This window comes from Capsicum annuum, chromosome 6, assembly GCF_002878395.1.
Source record: "Capsicum annuum cultivar UCD-10X-F1 chromosome 6, UCD10Xv1.1, whole genome shotgun sequence".
Taxonomy (NCBI): domain Eukaryota; kingdom Viridiplantae; phylum Streptophyta; class Magnoliopsida; order Solanales; family Solanaceae; genus Capsicum; species Capsicum annuum.
In genome coordinates this window covers 2,484,962-2,502,998 of record NC_061116.1, presented here as the reverse complement: position 1 = coordinate 2,502,998, position 18,037 = coordinate 2,484,962, and the positions used below count along the sequence as shown (strand labels likewise).

Sequence of the window (18,037 nt, the reverse complement as noted above, 5' to 3'; positions counted from 1 at the left end):
ACAAAGAAATCTTCCACCACAAGTTAATAGAACTCAAATGAGAGCCCAACATAACCTTGAAGAGCATGATTCTTTTGATGATGATAATTATGATTATGGAGCCAATAATCAAATTCAACAAGAGAGATTAGGTGGGAGAGGAAGAAGGGGGGGGGAATAAAGGGTGGTATTCGGTTGATGGTAGAAAATACAATAAAAAGAATGATGATGAAGATCGAGGATTCAACAACATCAGGGTTACCCTTCCATTCTTCAAAGGAAGTAGTGACCCGAATGAATATCTTGATTGAATCATGAGACCTGAAAGGCAATATAATCTCAATAATGTGAGGTGATGTTAAAAAGATGAATTATGCTATAAGTCACCTTGAGGGTTTTGCTTCTACATGGTGGGAGAAAGTTGAAAGAGATGTTTTGGTGAATAGAAACTTTGTTACAAATTGGAATGACATGAAAAGACGTATAAGAGAAAGGTTTATGGGTCAAGATTATGAGCAAAATACACTAAGGTTTATGGGTCAAGATTATGAGCAAAATACACTCAAGAAGTATTACAATCTTCAACAATAAAGTAAGAGTGTGGAAGAGTATTATGAGGAGGTAGAACATACTAGGCTTCGATCTAATGTCAATGATGAAGAGGTAAAACTTGTGGCGAGATTTATCCCGGGCTTAAATTAAGTGGTAAGGCAACCATTAAAATTGCATCGTCATTCTACTTTATATGAGGCTTATCAAATGGCACTCAGGGTGGAGCATCATCAAAAGGAAAACAAGCCAAGGGTGCAATCTTCTTCTTCATGGAATAAAAATAAGGAACTTTGGAAATTATCTCCCACTTGGGACAAATCCAAAGGTACAAAGCAAGAACTGAAGTCCAACTTAGACAAAGGCAAATTAAAAGTGGACTACAAGGATGGAGGTAACAAAGCTAAACTTAAAACTCCATCTAAAATAAAGTATTTTAAATGTCAAGGATATGGTCATAAAGCAAATGAGTGTCCTAAAAGAAGAACTATCATTGTATTGAATGATGGTGGTTATCAAATTGAAGATGAATCTAAAGATGACCACATGGAGGATGATAGTAGTGATGAGTTTATGGGAGAAGGTGATAGAGAAGAAATTAATGATGATGAAAAACTTGTTCTTGTTGTGAGGAGAAGTATGAGTGCTCTAGCGAGGGAAGATCTTAATCAAAGAGAGAACTTGTTTCTTAATTAGTGTAGAGTGCAAGAGCAATTATGTTTCTTTATCATTGATAGTAGAAGTTGTGTTAATGTTGCTAATGTATCTATGGTAGAACAATTGAAACTTCCAACAAGAAGGCATCCAAAACCTTATAGATTGCAATGGCTCAATGAATGTGGTGAACTCAAGATAACCCAGAGAGTGTTGATAAAATTCAGGGTTGAAAGTTATCATGACGAAGTGTTTTGTAATGTTGTACCAATGCAAGCTTGTAATTTATTGTTGGGAAGGCCATGAGAATATGATATGGGGGCTAAACATGATGGAAGATTAAATAAATATGCATTTATTAAGGATGGTAAAAAGCACATTCTTAACCCACTTTCTCCTTTTCAAGTGAGTGAGGAATATAGAAAAATGGGAGAGTTGAAAGAAAAACTTGAGAGAGAAAAGAAAGAGAGGAGTAAGGGAGTAAAAAATAATAACTCAAGAGAGGAAAAATGAGAGGTTGAGAACTCAAGTAATAATGAGCTATCCCAAAAAAAAAGAGGTGAGCAAAAAAAATAATAATAAAAAAGAGAAAATATGCATGATTTTGCAGAATCAAGAGATCATGAAAGAGCTAAACATTGAGGATGCTACTCAAGTCATATTTATTAAACCTAAAGGTTATTCTTTTCTTTTTAACAATGAACTAACCTCTTTATCTTTTTCAAGTGTTGTTTCTTCTTTGTTGCAAGATTCTGAAGATCTATTTCCGAAAAAAAATGCCAAGTGGGTTGCCTCCTTTGAGAGGAATAGAGCATGAAATTGACTTTTTGCCGGGTTCTCAAATACCCAACAAAGCGGCTTATAGGAGCAATCCTCAAGAGACCAAAGAATTACAAAGACAAATGGAAGAACTTGTGAATAAGGGTTTAGTGAGAGAAAGTTTAAGTCCATGTATTGTGCCCGTAATTCTAGTACCCAAGAAGGATGGAACATGGAGGATGTGTGTAGATTGTCATGCCATTAATAAAATTACGCTAAAATATTGACATCCCATCCCTAGACTTGATGATATGCTAGATGAATTATGTAGTTCTACCTTATTCCCTAAAATTGATTTGAGAAGTGGATACCATCAAATCCGAATGAAATCCGTAGATGAATGGAAAATCGCTTTCAAAACTAAGTTTAGATTATATGAGTGGATGGTGATGACTTTTGGACTAATCAATGCCCCAAGTACTTTTATGCGACTAATGAACCATGTGCTTAAGTCATTTATTAATAATTTTGTTGTGATTTATTTTGATGATATTTTGGTTTATAGCAAGTGGTTGGATGATCATGTGCAACATTTGAGAATAATATTTGATGTGTTGAGAAATGAAAAGCTGTATGTGAATTTTAAAAAGTATTCTTTTTGTGTGGACCGTGTTGTTTTCCTTGGCTTTGTTGTAAGTTTAAGAGGAGTTGAGGTGGATGATGAAAAGGTAGAGGCTATTAGAAGTTGGCCAACTCCTACGTCCATTACTGATGTTAGAAGCTTCCATGGGTTGGCAAGTTTTTATAGGATATTTGTGAAGGGTTTTAGTTCTTTAGTCGCTCCTCTAATCGGGGTCATTAATAAGGATAAGTCTTTCATTTGGGGTAGAAAACAAGAGGAAGCCTTTAGAATCTTGAAAGAGAAACTTAGATTCAATCCATTACTTCAACTTCCCAATTTTGAGAAGATGTTTGAAATTGAGTTTGATGCTAGTGGAGTAGGCATTTGTGCGGTCTTGATGCAAGAAGGGAAACCATAACTTACTTTAGTGGAAAATTAAGAGGAGCTCTATTGCAATATTCTACCTATGACAAGGAACTCTATGTCTTAGTGAGAGCTTTAGCAAATTGGCAACATTATTTGTGGCATAAGGAATTTGTGATTAGAACCGATCATGAGGCTTTGAAGCATATTAGGGTCCAAAATAAGCTTAATAAGAGGCATGCCAAGTGGATAGAGTTCATTGAGTCTTTTTCATATGTGATTAATTATAAGCAAGGTAAAGAGAATATTATGGCGGATGCTTTATCTAGAAGATATGCATTGATGAATACCTTGACGTCTAGGTTGATGGGTTTTGAGAGTTTGAAGGAGTTATATTCTAATGATGATGATTTTGAAAAAGTCTTTGGAGAGTGTCAAGTGATCTTGAATAGGTGTGTGCAAGTTGTTAAGGAGGAAAATGAAGTTAGAACTCCTAGATTTGAATTGAAGGAGGGCTACTTGTTTCAAAATGAAAAACTTTGTGTGCCTATGTCTTCATGGAGAGAGTTGTTGGAGAAAGAGGCACACAATGGAGGTTTGACGGGTCATTTTGGAGTGTCAAAAACCTTAGCTATTCTTAGTGAACATTTCTTTTAGGCCTAAAATGGCCTAAAATGTCAAAAATCCTTTGACTCCTTTGGGTTTAAGTCTTTTGCCCAAAATGTTATTGTGAGTGTAGATGCAAAAGCTAAGGCAAAAGCTATGAAGAATATCCATGAGAAAGTAAGATTGCAAATTGAGATGAAATGTTTGGAAGGCTCCTATATGGATAACTTGAAGATATTTAATACACTAAGTTAGTCTACCATTTAAATTAGCTTGTAATTTAAATGAAGAGCAATTTGGTCTTTTCTTTCTTCTTTTAACCCTTAATATAAATAGTTAGGTATTAGAGTTGAATCACTGGTTTTGAAATATTGAATATTTGTGCCTTTTTTGAGAGCTTGAAAATCCTTTGTTGATTTTTCAACAATTGTCTTAGAATTTGCAAGTAAGGTTGCTACCTTCTTGAGGATTCTAATAGATTAGGTGCTTTTTGGTTTCCAATTAAGGGGTGTTTTGGTTAGTTTCACCATTACATCTTTTGATTGTTTGAATCTAATTGTATCTATCTTTCTTTATTTTCTATCTTTAATTACTATCTTGCTTCTATAATCTTGTTTCACATCATCGGGGGACCGAGATACAACTGACAAAAGCCCCTTAAATTATATAGTATCAATATGAAATATGTATATAACTGTATAAATTTTGTATAAAGTTCATAATTTCTAAATAAACCAATTTTTGTCTAAAATTAGTCTAATTCTTATTTTACGTGACACAAAAAATGAGAAACTAAGTTACATGACATGTCACCTAAAAAATCTACTTAAAAAAACGAAAAATTGTAAAATATAAAGTTACAGTTGAGTTACCTTATAAGGATATTTCTTTAAAAAAAAACTTTAACGAGATTTTCTCAATACTTGAATGACCATATAGATAAGAAAATTCATCAGTAACTATAGTGAGATCTTTTGACTTTTGGATCTTAGTGAGATCTTTTTAGTAATTAAATGTCTATATTAAGAAATAACTTCATCTAATCTAGATTTACAAGCGAGATTATTTAATTAATTCATCTCTATGTAAACTAGCTAAAGTAAACAAAAAATTATTACAAAGAAATTGATAATGACTCCGATCAAAAGCTTTTCCATTTTACTCATTACCTTATGTATCGTCAATATTTGTCTAGCAACAATAGCGAGAGATTATGGTTCACAGTATAGCTCGATTATAGCTGTCAATATGGATCGGCTCAGTCCATCCGGACTAGTTCACACGGGCTTTGATTTTGACGGGGCAGGCCGGGTTGGCCCATCAAAACGATGGGTCAAAAAGCACTAAGCCCACACCATTACTTTGTGGGCTGCGGGCCTCACAAGCCAGCCCAATTTTTTAAAAATTATAATTTAATTTTAAAATGTTAATAAACATAAATATTACCAGACAACATTACATAGTGTTAATACTTGTTAATCAATTCTCCAACATCCAAAAAATACTACTAATAACAAAATTAAATAATTTTTGACATGAAATCCTTCGAACCAAATAAAAATACTAATAAACAATCTGAATAGTTGCATGTATTTGACTTACAGACCGACCCACGGGCTAGCCCAACCCGCATTGTTCAAGCCCCACGGGCCACAGACTTATCCAGGCCGGGCTAAAAAACACTGTTCTTAGTTGGGCTGTAAAAATTGAAGCCCAACTTCATCAAATTATAGGTCGGTATCATATTGACGGCTCTAATCTCGTTTTGTGGTTTGAAGTTCATATTCGGTATCATTGCATATTTGGAGACAAAGACTTTGAATATAACGATTTTAAAGTGCGCGATGATTTCCATTTTGATTTTAGGATGAATCATATGCTAACGACCCTCTACTTTTGTCATTTCTGGTGGGGTGACGAACAAAATAGATTTGATGTTTTTAAATTTGAGTTAATGGATTTTATCGAGATCTCTCTATATATATTATTAGGTAGTAGAAGATGATACCTAGAAGATGATGGATTTTATCGAGATCTCTCTCTATATATATAAAAGAGATCAATAGGCAATCCTATGTGGCATATCTTGAAAGTCTTCAAACCTATTTATCCTTTTTTATGATTTTCTGTCCTCAATTTGACAAATTAGGGCTAATTGAATTTCGGCAACATTGGAATAAATTAAATTACTTTTCGTCCCTAAGTTATTAATAAATTTTGCATTGGTTGTTGTGTTATATTTTTTTTCGTTCATTTTTATTTGTTATATTTTATTTAATTAAGTTTATATCTTAATTACCAAAAAGGCAGTTCAGTGCACTAAAGCTATCGCTTTGCGCTGTGTCCGGGGAAGAGCCCACCACAAGAATGTATTGTACGCAGCCTTACCTTGCATTTCTGCCGGAGGCTGTTTTTAAGGCTTGAGCCCATGACCTCCTGATCACATGACAACAACTTTACCAGTTACTCCACGACTCCCCTTGCATTCCTCATAGATGCCGGCATAGCATGAAGCCCAGCTTGCCCAAAAGGGCGCGAACGTGTCCAAGGCGATTGCGACCGTCGTATATATCTTAATAATTAATTACTCATATTTTAATTTTAAGTGTTTTTTTTAAAAAGAGAATCACCCATATATACAAAATTAGATCCATATCCGTGAAAGATAGCAATGGATTTTCCTCTACCAAACATAAAATAAGTTTTTTCAAATCATAAATGAAATTTCACTTAAAATCTTAAATCGACATGAAATATATTTATCTCGCTCAAGACTTAGCATTTTGTTCATAATTTACGTGTATGAAAACGGTGTAACATTGGTATGAATCCATATATCTTGCCCAAGGCTTAGAATTTCAACCAACATTTTGTATATGCAAAATTGTATAAATCAATATCAAATGTGTATATAACTGTATAAATTTTGTATAAAGTTCATGTAAGGTTTATGAATAAAATCATTTTTTTTTTTTGTATAAAATTTTTAATATGTATGGAAAATATATAAATTTGTATAAAATTCATGTTGGTACCTAAAAATTTAATACAATTACAACAATATTGTATATAACTTTCAAATATCTCTTGATTTACTATGACTAAATAGTTGATGGACAAGTTAATCAACTTATTGTTTCCCAACCTCTAGGAACCAATTTTTTTTATAAATATATCTCCATATTATTAAGTATTTCTATTTAAGTTCTTTCTTTTCACGAGGACGAATAGAATAACCCCATTAACTTCATAACGTAGTCAAGACATTTCGATTCATATTCGATGTGTGCATTCGAGCATCGTGAGGACTTATACGGGTATTTTGATGGAAACTTATCATTTGAACAATATCGATTAATCCTATTTTTTCTCTAAAAAGAATTAATATGACAAACTCCTTTTCTTCCATTTATTCTTATTTCAAGCTCAAAGTTCAACAATCAACTTATGAGAAGTTTTGTACAAAATATATCGTCATTCTATTAAGTTTTCTTTCTTCTTAAGAGGTGAAATAAAATAACTCTGTTGAGTTCATAGCGTCGTCAGCCAGTTCGATTCATTTTCGATGTGGACGTTTTGATCAAAAGGTGGTATAGAATAACCATTTTGAGTTCATAACGTCGTCGGACAGTTCGATTCATTTTTGTAGTGGCAGATCCAAGATTTAAGGAGTGTGGATGTTTACTACAAAAAAAAATAAAAAATCACCTCAACATGCCAGTGCACCTAACCAACTTCTTGTTTAGTGGGTGCTTTTATATAATTTATACTTATTTTCGTATATTTTTTATGTAATTATACCTATTCTGCATTGAGTTTAGTGGGTGACGGAGCACCCAAAAATTATGTGTAGGTCCGCCCCTGCATTTTCGATGTGGGCGTTCGAGCAAAAGGTGGAATAGAATAGTCTCGTTGAGTTCATGACATCATGAGACAGTTTGATTCATCTCCGGTGTGTGCGTTTCGATCAATAGGTGGAATAAAATAACTTTGTTGAGTTTATAACATCGTGAGACGGTTCGATTCATTTTCGATGTGGCGTTTCAAGTAACATGTGGAATAGAATAACCATGTAGAGTCCACAACGTTGTCAGATAGTTCGATTCATTTTTTATGTGGGTGTTTTTAGCAAAAGGTGGAATAGAATAATCATGTTGAGTTCATAACGTTGTGAGACAGTTCGATTCATTTCCGATGTGGGTGTTTCGAGCAAAAGGTGGAATAGAATAACCCCGTTGAGTTCATAACGTCGTCAGATAGTTTGATTCATTTCCGATGTGTGAGTTTCAAGCAGGAGGTGGACTGAATAACCCTGTTGAGTTCATAACATCGTGAGACAGTTCGATTTATTTTTGGTGTAGGCGTTTAGAGCAGGAAGTGGAATAGAATAACTCTATTGAGTTCATAACGTCGTTAGACAGTTTTGATTTACTTACGGTGTTGGCGTTTCAAGCAAGAGGTAGAATAGAATTACCCTATTGAGTTCATTATGTCGCAAGACAATTCGATTCATTTTCGACGTGAGCGTTTCAAGCAGGGATGGAATAGAATAAACCTGTTGAGTTCATAACGTCATGAGATAGTTTGATTCATTTACTGTGTGGGTGTTTCAAGCAAGAGGCAGAATAACCCATTTAAGTTCATAACGTCGTGATATAATTTGATTCATTTTCGACGGGAGCGGTTCGAGTAAGGGGTGGAATAGAATAATCCCGTTGAATTCATAGCGTCGTGAGATAGTTTGATTCATTTCTTGTGTTGGCGTTTCGAGTAGGAGGTGGAATAGAATAACCCTGTTGAGTTCATAACGTCGTCATACAGTTCAATTCATATGCTTTTCGAGCAAGACTTGGAATAAATAACCATGTTGAGTTCACAACGTCGACAGACAGCTCAATTCATTTTCGATGTGGACGTTTCAAGCAAGACGTGGAATAGAATAATTCTCTTGAGTTCATAACACCGTCAGACGATTTGATTCATCTCCAATGAGGGCGTTTCGAGCAAGAGGTAAATCGAATAACCCGGTTGAGTTCATAACGTCGTCAGACGGCTCAAATCATTTTTGATGCGGGCATTTTAAGCAGGAGGTGGAACAGAATAACCCTGTTGAGTTCATAACATCTTCAGACAATTCGATTTATTTTTGGTGTGGGCGTTTCGAGCAGGTAGTGGAATAGAATTACTCCATTGAGTTCATAACGTCGTCAGACAGTTTGATTCATTTTCGATGTGGGCGTTTCAAGCAAGAGGTAGAATAGAATAACCCTATTGAGTTCATAATGTCGCAAGACAATTCGATTCATTTTTGACATGAGCGTTCAAGCAGAGGGTGAAATAGAATAAACCCGTTGAGTTCATAACATCGTGAGACAGTTCGATTCATTTCTTGTAGGCATTTCGAGCAAGAGTAGAATAGAATAAGCCCATTGAGTTCGCAACGTCGTTAGACAGTTCGATTCATTTCTAGTGTGGGCGTTTCGAGCAATACGTGGAATGCAATAACCCCGTTAAGTTCATAACGTCGTGAGACAGTTCGATTCATTTCCAACGTGGGCATTTCAAGCAAAAGATGGAATAGAATAACCCTAACTCTGTTGAGTTCATAACGTCATCAGACAGTTCGATTTCATATCCGATGTGGGCATTTGAGCATCGGGAGGACTTATAAGGGTATTTTGGTCACAAAATTTTATTAAACACCTGGGGGAAAGTCTTTCAAGACATTGGGACTCTCTCACTTTCTCCTTCTCTGTCCATTTTCTCCATCGCCAAATTTCTCCTACCCCCCCCCTCCACCCCACTCACCCCCACCCCCACCCCAAAACCCTTTTCTGTTAAGCACAAATTGCATGAAAAAAGGTCAATTGTGAAGCTTAATATTGGTGTATTGAGCTGAAGAAGAAGCGAAGGCTATGCTTTTCGCTTCCGAAGAGCCTACATTGTTTGATATGTATAAGAATCTTGGTAAGAATCGACTCGTATATCGCATTCACTTATCAAACTACGTGAAAAAAGGCTTAGTAAAAGAAGCACTTCAAGTGTTCGACGAAATGTCACAATCAGATTATAGAGTATTCGCTTCCGAGGAGTCTACATTGTATAGAAATCTCGGTCACATGGTGAAAAAAGGTTTAGTGAAAGAAGCACTCCAAGTGTTCGACGAAATGTCACAATCAGACTGTAGAGTATTCGCTTCTGAGGAGTCTACATTGTATAAGAATCTTGGTAAGAAGCGGCTAGTATATCGTAATAACATATCGAGGTATGTGAAAAAAGGGTTAATTAAAGAAGCACTTCAAGTGTTCGACGAAATGTCACAGTCAGATTGTAGAGTATTCAGCATTGATTATAATAGGATTATTGGTGTTTTGATACGCACTTCACATTTTGATATAGCTGAAGGTTATTATAACGAAATGAAACCAGTGGGGTTCTCGTTAAATTCGTTGACATATTCGAAATTCATTTGTGGGTTGTGTAAAATCAAGAATCTTGATTTAATTAATAGGTTGTTAAGTGATATGGATAGAGTTGGGATTTTTCCGAATTTTTGGGCTTATAATATGTATTTGAATGTTTTGTGTAGTGAAAATTTGGTTGACGTTGCGTTGGAGTTGATTAAAGTAATGGGAGAGAAAGGGAGAGAGCCTGATGTAGTTAGTTATACTATTGTGATTAGTGGGTTGTGTAGGATTGGACGTTTCGATAATGCTGTTGAAATGTGGTATACGATGATTAGGAAAGGTTTGATACCGGATAATAAGGCTTGTAAAGCTCTTGTTTTTGGGTTGTGTGGGAGTGGTAAGGTTGATTTGGCTTATGAGTTAACTTTGGGTATTTTAAGGGGTCAAGTTAAATTCAGTACGGAAATATATAATGCGTTGATAAATGGGTTTTGTCGAGCTGGAAGGATTGATAAAGCTCAAGCGATTAAGACATTCATGAGGAGAAACGGGTGTGAACCTGATTTGGTTACTTATAATGTGTTTTTGAATTATTGTTGTAACGAGCTTATGTTGGAAGAAGCAGAGAAGTTGATAGAGAAGATGGAAAGAAATGGGTTGGAACCTGATGGTTATAGCTATAACCAGCTTCTTAGAGGTTTCTGCAAAGCGAATAGATTAGATAAGGCGTCTAAGATAATGGTCGACAAGATGGAGACCAAAGGCTTGGTAGATATTGTATCTTATAATACTATTATTAGAGCTCTCTGCAAGACAGACCACAGTAAGAAGGCATATAATCTCTTAGAGGAGATGGAGCTAAAAGGAATTGTCCCTGACGTCGTAACATATACAATTCTTATCGAAGCTTTTCTAAAAGAAGGCAATTCTAATGCAGCCAAGACACTTTTTGATCAGATGATCGGCGCGGGCCTTTTTCCCGATCGAGTACTGTACACTTCTATTATAGATAACCTGTGCAAGACAGGTAAAATAGGGATGTCTCAGAGCATTTTCCATGATATGCTAGAACAGGGTGTTGCTCCTGATGTTATATCGTATAATGCACTAATTAGCGGATTTTGCAAGGCTTCTAGAGTAACTGAAGCACTGGGTCTTTATGAAGATATGCAAGCTAGAGGTTTGAATCCCGATGAAATCACCTTCAAATTGATTATTGGAGGTCTCGTACAGGAGAAGAACCTCTCAGCGGCTTGTGCAATTTGGGATCAGATGATGGAGAAGGGTTTTACGCTTGACAGAGATTTATCTCAGACTCTTATTAATGCAATCAACTCATAGGTTGAACAGTATCCGGAATGGTATGTATCTCTGAACACAACAACAACAAACCCAGTGTATTTCCACACACACAGTGGGGTCTGGGGGGGGGAGTAAAATGTACGCAGTCCATACCACTACCTCCGGAGAGGTAGCAAGGCATATCTCTGAACACCCACCTGGTTAATCTTTTTGCCTGTTTATGATGGAACACCTATGTGGTAACATCTTTTGTATGTTTTGGTTATTTGTTTGCATATTGGGCAGTTGCTTATTTGTCAAATATCGCCCTCACATGCTTCTCCTTTAATATCAGCAGTTTTTGCAAAGTCTCCTTCGTGCTGTTTATGTTGCTGCCAGTCGTGTTTGTGTATTGGTTTCCACATGATTGTGCTGTTGTTACTGTTTTCTTTCCCTATGTTGCTATGTGATGCTTCTTTTAGTACATGTTTCATTTCCCTCTTTGTGTATGTTCTTTGATTTGTGTTACCTGAGCCCCGAGGGGGGAAAGACTAGGTTGGACATTCATCCTAGACCTCTAGGCTAGCATATGTAGACTCCTAGCAGAAAACATGTTCAACACAGTTCTCGTTGGGTATACATTCAGTTCTCCTAATTTCCTAGCCAACTGAGGTCTCAAATTGGCTCTCAAATATACTTCTTGAGTGATGATATTGATCAGGACTTCGACTGTTCTTCTTTGTCTTTGAAATACCTCAGGTTACACTCCTGCCGCAGGTAGTAAATAGTCGCTGCAAGTGTCATTCTGCAAATAGCAGTCCATGAACCATTACCTTTGCATTGACTTTAAGCCCGTCGCAATTCGCCCTACCACTCCATAAGATTCCTGGTAATCCCCAATCATTGCAACAACTTTGTCCAGACACTAGCGGCAGTGTTACAGTGGAAGAATAGATGGTTGATGCTTTCATCTGCTAATTCACATAATGGGCAGTCTGGGAAAGTATAGATGCTCCATTTTGCTATTCTATCTTGCGTGTATAATTGGCCTAATGCAGCTAGTCACAACATGAATATCCACCTCGACAATCTATTTCTTACGACTCACTTTTGGCTAAACTCCTAGCAGCTGTCTATACATATTTCATATTTCTAATATAGAAGCTGTAGAACTGGATTTGGTGTATTGCATACCCGGCTTCTTCATAGAACTTCCTTGCTTTTGAATATCTTTTACAATCCAGAAGCTCGGGTAGGCACTCTAGCCCAACTTGTTTCATATTTCCAATTGTATATGTCTACCCACTTAACCCACAACGTGCCTTCTTGCTGCATACGTTACAGAGAAGTTCTCAAACTGCGGCTTTGTTACACACCATGATATTTAGTCAGATTAAGGCCACCAGCAGTCAGCAGAGAGTGGGTTATGTTGTTGCTGCTGCTTATTTGTCAAATAAAGACTATTCTATATATTTCTGAATCATCTAAAAATTTAAATTGAATAGTTGAGATTGAAAGATTTGTCCAGGAAATAAGAATATTTATGCTTCAAACAAAACAGATATCGCGGAGCTTATGATTGCCTTTTAAAATTTTTTTATTTTAAGATGATTTAGTTGGAAATTGGAATTTTAGGTGGATTTGCTTTGAATATTTCTAATGGGCTAATTTCTTATGGGATTTGCAGCTGTAAAAACTCATTATTTTAGACTTGCTATGTTCGAGGAAATGCCGAAGGTCAAGACAAGAATACCAAATATTTTCATAGGATGAGCTGTGGCAATTCTATGAAAGTATTTGGTATTCTTATCTATCTCCTTGCTTGAGCCATTGCACTCTTGACCTTATACCCAAGGCAAAAAAGGTACCTATAAACTTTCGATATAGTAATATTTTGTGCTCCATCCCAAAATCGAAGCTTTTATTACTTACGTTCAATTATTAGTATATTTCCCCATTTTAAGAAATAGTTAAAATAATAAACTGGATCTGCAGGACTGCTTCTTTATCAGAGTAAAGGGTGGTATGGAGTCCATATATCTTCGGTGCTATGTCACTTTCTTTTGGTAGACTTTATATGGTGAGTTTGATTTTCTTTTGTATTTGAAAAGATGTAGACTCATTCTTTTTTTTTTTAATTGCATATATGTTGCCTTTTCAATGTCAAATACGCTGTAATTGTGGAGTTTCATGAAATGGACTTGCTATCTCCCTTTTGTTACCATTTTAAAATTAACAACCATTCAAGTGATCTTTCGATAATCTTGATCTGAAAATGATCAGTATTTAACAAATCTTTTATTTATCGGTTCATTGTGAATGCGTAGATGTATTCGAAAGAAGGATGTCTCATTATTGAGTGCAGGCATAGCGAAGATATTGCTGCAACTTGCATTGTTGGTACACTTCTTATCTGAACTATGAACAGCCTCACCAGTAGAAATAATTTGAACTCTTGGAAATTTTTTCATCAACTCTTCTATGTTCCCATTTTCAATCCCCTATCACATCCTTGGAAGACTGCTCTAAAGAAGATCATATCGGCAGACTACATATATCGTCCTAGGGTAGTTTTTTTTTTATTATTTAAATTTCTTGGATATTAGAGCAAGATTCAGGACATATACTTTGGAATTTCAACACTTGAGATGATATTTGTTGAATGCTTGAAAGTTTTGAAATTTCACATATTCCTGCAGGTTTTAACAAGCCCGCCACTGGAGTCGTATCCAGAGTGCAACATTAGTTGATCTGCTAAGACAAGTGTACCACTTTTATCTGTTTCAAGTACTGTAGTCTTGCATGTGGATAAGTTTCATGAAAAGAGCTAACCAGGAAAGGTTAGTTTGATTGCACAGTAAATAACAACAAGTCCATTATAAATAGAGGAAAATCTGACGGTGTTGTTTGTCTATATCACATTCTGTTATCAGTGTCGGAGCCAAATTTTTCATTGAGGGGTACGGAAGTATAAATACGAACTAGTCGAACGGGGTTCAACATCTACTATACATGAATAAAAATATTTTTAACCATGTAAAAATATTATAAAAAGGGTAAAATTTTCCATCGAGGGATTCAGATGAACCCCTGGAGCAAAGGTGGCTCCGCCACTATCTGTTATTTTTAGATTTTTTTCTCCTTTGTCTAAATACAAAACAATCTGTAAATATGAAAGGAAAAGAAAAATCCCAATTAGATGTTGCTTCCCACTTATCTTACCTGTGTATTTTAATTTCTGCTGCAGTTTTTTCTGACGCTTATGTGTGAGACGATTTGAGCAATTTCTACATAAGCCGATGAAGCTATTTTTAAATCAGAAGAAGGGGAAATAATATAGTTGCCAAAAGGTATCGTTACTTGAACTCTCAATTTTGTAGGCTGGGTTACTAATAAATCATAATGGTTGGATAACTTTCACAATGATGTAATTATTGAGCACTGATTTTTTGAAATGTAACTCGCGCATACATAATTACCTCTAGAATTTTCTAACTGCATCAGTCTATGGATGTATCTTTTTTAAGTTTTGTTGGAATAACCGTCTTCATTTCTTTGGATTAACTTATTTTTGGATAAATGTCATGGCTTTGGGTGTGTTTGGTATGATGGAAAATGTTTTCTTATTTTCTCTTGTTTGGTTGTAGTTAAATGTTGGGAAAATGTTTTCCATAACAACTCATTTTCCTCCATTTGAGGGAAAATGACTTCCCTCGTGGACCAAGGGAAGTCATTTTCCGGAAATTGACAAATGTGACTTATGCCCTCACCCCCACCCCTCTTCCCAACCCCATCAACACTAATATTCACATTTCTCAAAAAATTCACATTACTCAAAAATATTTTTCACTGTGTTTTGCTTCAATTTTTCTGCTTGAAATAAAAATAGTGAAGCCCGAATTTTTTTCTTTTCCAATGCTCGTTGAATGTATTGTTGTTTTCATATGCATAGAGGAAGACTTACCTATGTTACTTTTGCTAATTGCATATTTTATTTTGTCATCGATGTAGGTTGTTTCACAAGGTTTAATAAGCTTGTCGTTCTATTGTATTTCTATTGATTGTAGTATCTTGAGATTGTCCTAACAAAATATTGAAAAATGTCTTCTATATTTGCTAATTAGTAATAACAACAACATACCCAGTGTATTCCCACATAGTGGGGTCTGGGGAGGGTAGAGTGTACGCAGACCATACCACTACCTCCGAAAAAGTAGAGAGGTTGTTTCCGATAGACCCCCGGTTTAGGACCGATAATAGTATAGCAAATCACAAAACATAAATGCGTATAGACTAGTATAGTATGCAAAATAAACTAACACCGGTATCCACAAAGTAATATAACAACCACCAGATACTACTAAAAAACTATCTAACCGAAAACATAAACATCACTCAACACCCACAAACAAGAAACTTCAAACACAAATAAAGAAACGCTCCCACCCCTAACCCTCTACCCTAATTAGCATCCTTCACCCCTTTCTATCAAGGGTCATGTCCTCTGTCTGCTGTAACTACTCCATACAACATGAACAAAAGTATTTAACAACATACCCAATGTAATCCTACTTGTGGGGCCTGGGGAGGGTGATGTGTAGGTAGCCTCACCCTTACCTTGTGAAGGTAGAGAGAATACGCTGTCCATTTTCATCTTATTTGCTTTCATCTTTAATTGAAATTTCTCAGAAGAACCTAACACTCAGAAGAATACCTAAAACAATGACTACTTCCGAACATTTCCAACTTTGAGTGCACATCATCCATGTCAATAAGAGAATCATCAATTAAAAAATGAACAACGGATACAATCCGCCGTAATCAATTATATCCCTTGTTCATTTTATGATATAGTAGTTGATTAAATTTAGTGATTGTAATATTTTAGTATTCGATATTGATATTATTTGCTATACTTAAATTAGTTCTTACAAATTGTTGAGTTGCTAGAGACACTAATATACTAGTTAACAGTTAGTAGTGTTTTCTAAAAAATATTTTTTCACTCACCAATCAAACACCAAAAAATTTCTACTCACCAACCAAACACCTTAAAATATTTTCCGGAAAATATTTTCCACTCGCCAACCAAACATGAGAAAATAAGTAGAAAACAAACTTATTTTCGAGAAAAACTTTTTTCAAGAAAACATTTTCAATCATACCAAACACACCCTTTGTTAGTCAAGTTATACTCCTTTCCTTGCAATGTCCATAAATTGAACTTCAATAATATCCTGAAATAGCGGTATATCTGAATTTTTAAAGACTGGCCTTACTTTCTCCCCATGAAGGTATAGAATAATTGATACTCCTATTTTTAAGTGTTGGAACAATCATTGAGGATAGTCGTGTATTGTTTGTCAAATTAATGAAACCCCCTTTCCGGACCTAATTTTCTTGATGTTTTTTCTCTTTTTGCCTACTATGTAGCCTTGGTTGGAGTAGCGCTCTACATAGACAAGCATAATTAGCTAGAATAGTGTGATCAAACTTGGATAAGAGTATTCTAATGGTTAAATTTGAACTAGAAGTACGAACTCTCGAGTTCACATGCTCGTCATGCTTAGGTTCATAGTTCACAATGATTTTCTTGGGTTACTCAACAAGTCATATAGGAGGAGAAAGCTTGAATTATCTAAAGCTGGATGTCAGTCTCCTTTAAGTTGTTATACCTATGGATCTCATGTTGTTTTCTCCATTCATTTGGTATCCCATCTATTATTTCATATTTACTTCGTCTCGTTGTATATTCAACAACAACAAACCCATTGTATTCCCACATAGTGGGGTCTGGGAAGGGTAAAATGTACGCAGTCCATACCACTACCTCCGAAGAAGTAAATATTTTATATTTACTTCGTCTCGTTGTATATTATGGTAAGTTACTTATAAATGCAAAACCACTTTTCCCGGTAGGTGAATACTGTTAATAAACTTTTGAGGTGTACATAACTGTATAAAGTTCGGAGACTAATTAAAAAATGTATTCCAAAATGTAGGTTGGTATTTAAGTTAATCAAAAACTTCATTATCTTTAATCCTTCATCTTAGAAAGATTGAAAGGAAATAATTCACGAGAACTTCGATATTGCTACACACTGTTCATACTTTTGTTTCGATGAAATTTTTTCCTGGTCCAGGGTATTTCTCAGCAAATTTTTGACCATTACATGGATACTATTCTTGCAAGGACATTGCTGTTATATTCTGGTATTTTCAGATTTTTACTTTACCTTAAAAGTAATTTGTCACTGCAATGTTTTTGGCCACACCGTGGCTACATGTGTTTGATTTGTTTTAATTGTTAGTGGTTGATCTAATTCTGTACTTGAAGTGTAAATTCGACTCGCGGTAATCCATAGGCTGATTGTTTAATGGTGCTCTTTTTAGACAATTGTGTAGTTCGGAGAAAGCTTTTGGCAGAGATGCTAGTGTGTGTGATCTCACTGCTCCCATACTGGATATTTCACCCACCGGGGGGCAACCCGTGAAGCATCTTTACAGGCAAGTCCACTTTTATGAGATCGGTATTGCTTCCTGAAAGTTCTTTGCACTTTTGCATAACCACTTGAATTTTTTCAGATATCATTGGCACAAAGGGAAAGCTTTTGGTGGTGATCTCACTGCTCCCATACTGACTATTTGCAACCATCGATGGGCAGCCCGTGAAGCATCTTTACAGGCAAGTCCGCTTTTATGATCGGTATTGTGCTTCCTGAAAGTCGTTTGCACTTTTGCATAACCACTTGTATTTTTTCAGATACCATTGGCACGAAGGAAAAGCACACTCACTGCTCTCATACTGGATATTTGC

The 18,037-nt window shown here is 35.6% G+C and overlaps 1 protein-coding gene across 2 annotated transcripts; it reads left to right on the top strand.

Annotated features, from left to right (window-relative positions):
- The first annotated feature begins 7,717 nt into the window (after positions 1-7,717).
- On the top strand, positions 7,718-14,539 carry LOC107873642 (pentatricopeptide repeat-containing protein At1g13040, mitochondrial). 2 transcript variants are annotated; one of them, XM_016720570.2, is made up of 6 exons: positions 7,718-11,300; positions 12,908-13,084; positions 13,216-13,300; positions 13,548-13,620; positions 13,920-14,060; positions 14,468-14,539. In XM_016720570.2, the coding sequence occupies exon 1, from the start codon at positions 9,448-9,450 to the stop codon at positions 11,278-11,280; it is 1,833 nt and encodes a 610-aa protein (XP_016576056.2). In that variant the 5' UTR covers positions 7,718-9,447; the 3' UTR covers positions 11,281-11,300; positions 12,908-13,084; positions 13,216-13,300; positions 13,548-13,620; positions 13,920-14,060; positions 14,468-14,539. The 2 variants fall into 2 exon arrangements, with proteins under 2 accessions (XP_016576056.2, XP_016576059.2); XM_016720573.2 differs by lacking the exon at positions 13,548-13,620.
- Positions 14,540-18,037: the final 3,498 nt, after the last annotated feature.

Bases quoted from the DNA above. Each gene is read 5' to 3' on its own strand.
- LOC107873642 (XM_016720573.2), top strand. From the start codon at position 9,448: ATGCTTTTCGCTTCCGAAGAGCCTACATTGTTTGATATGTATAAGAAT.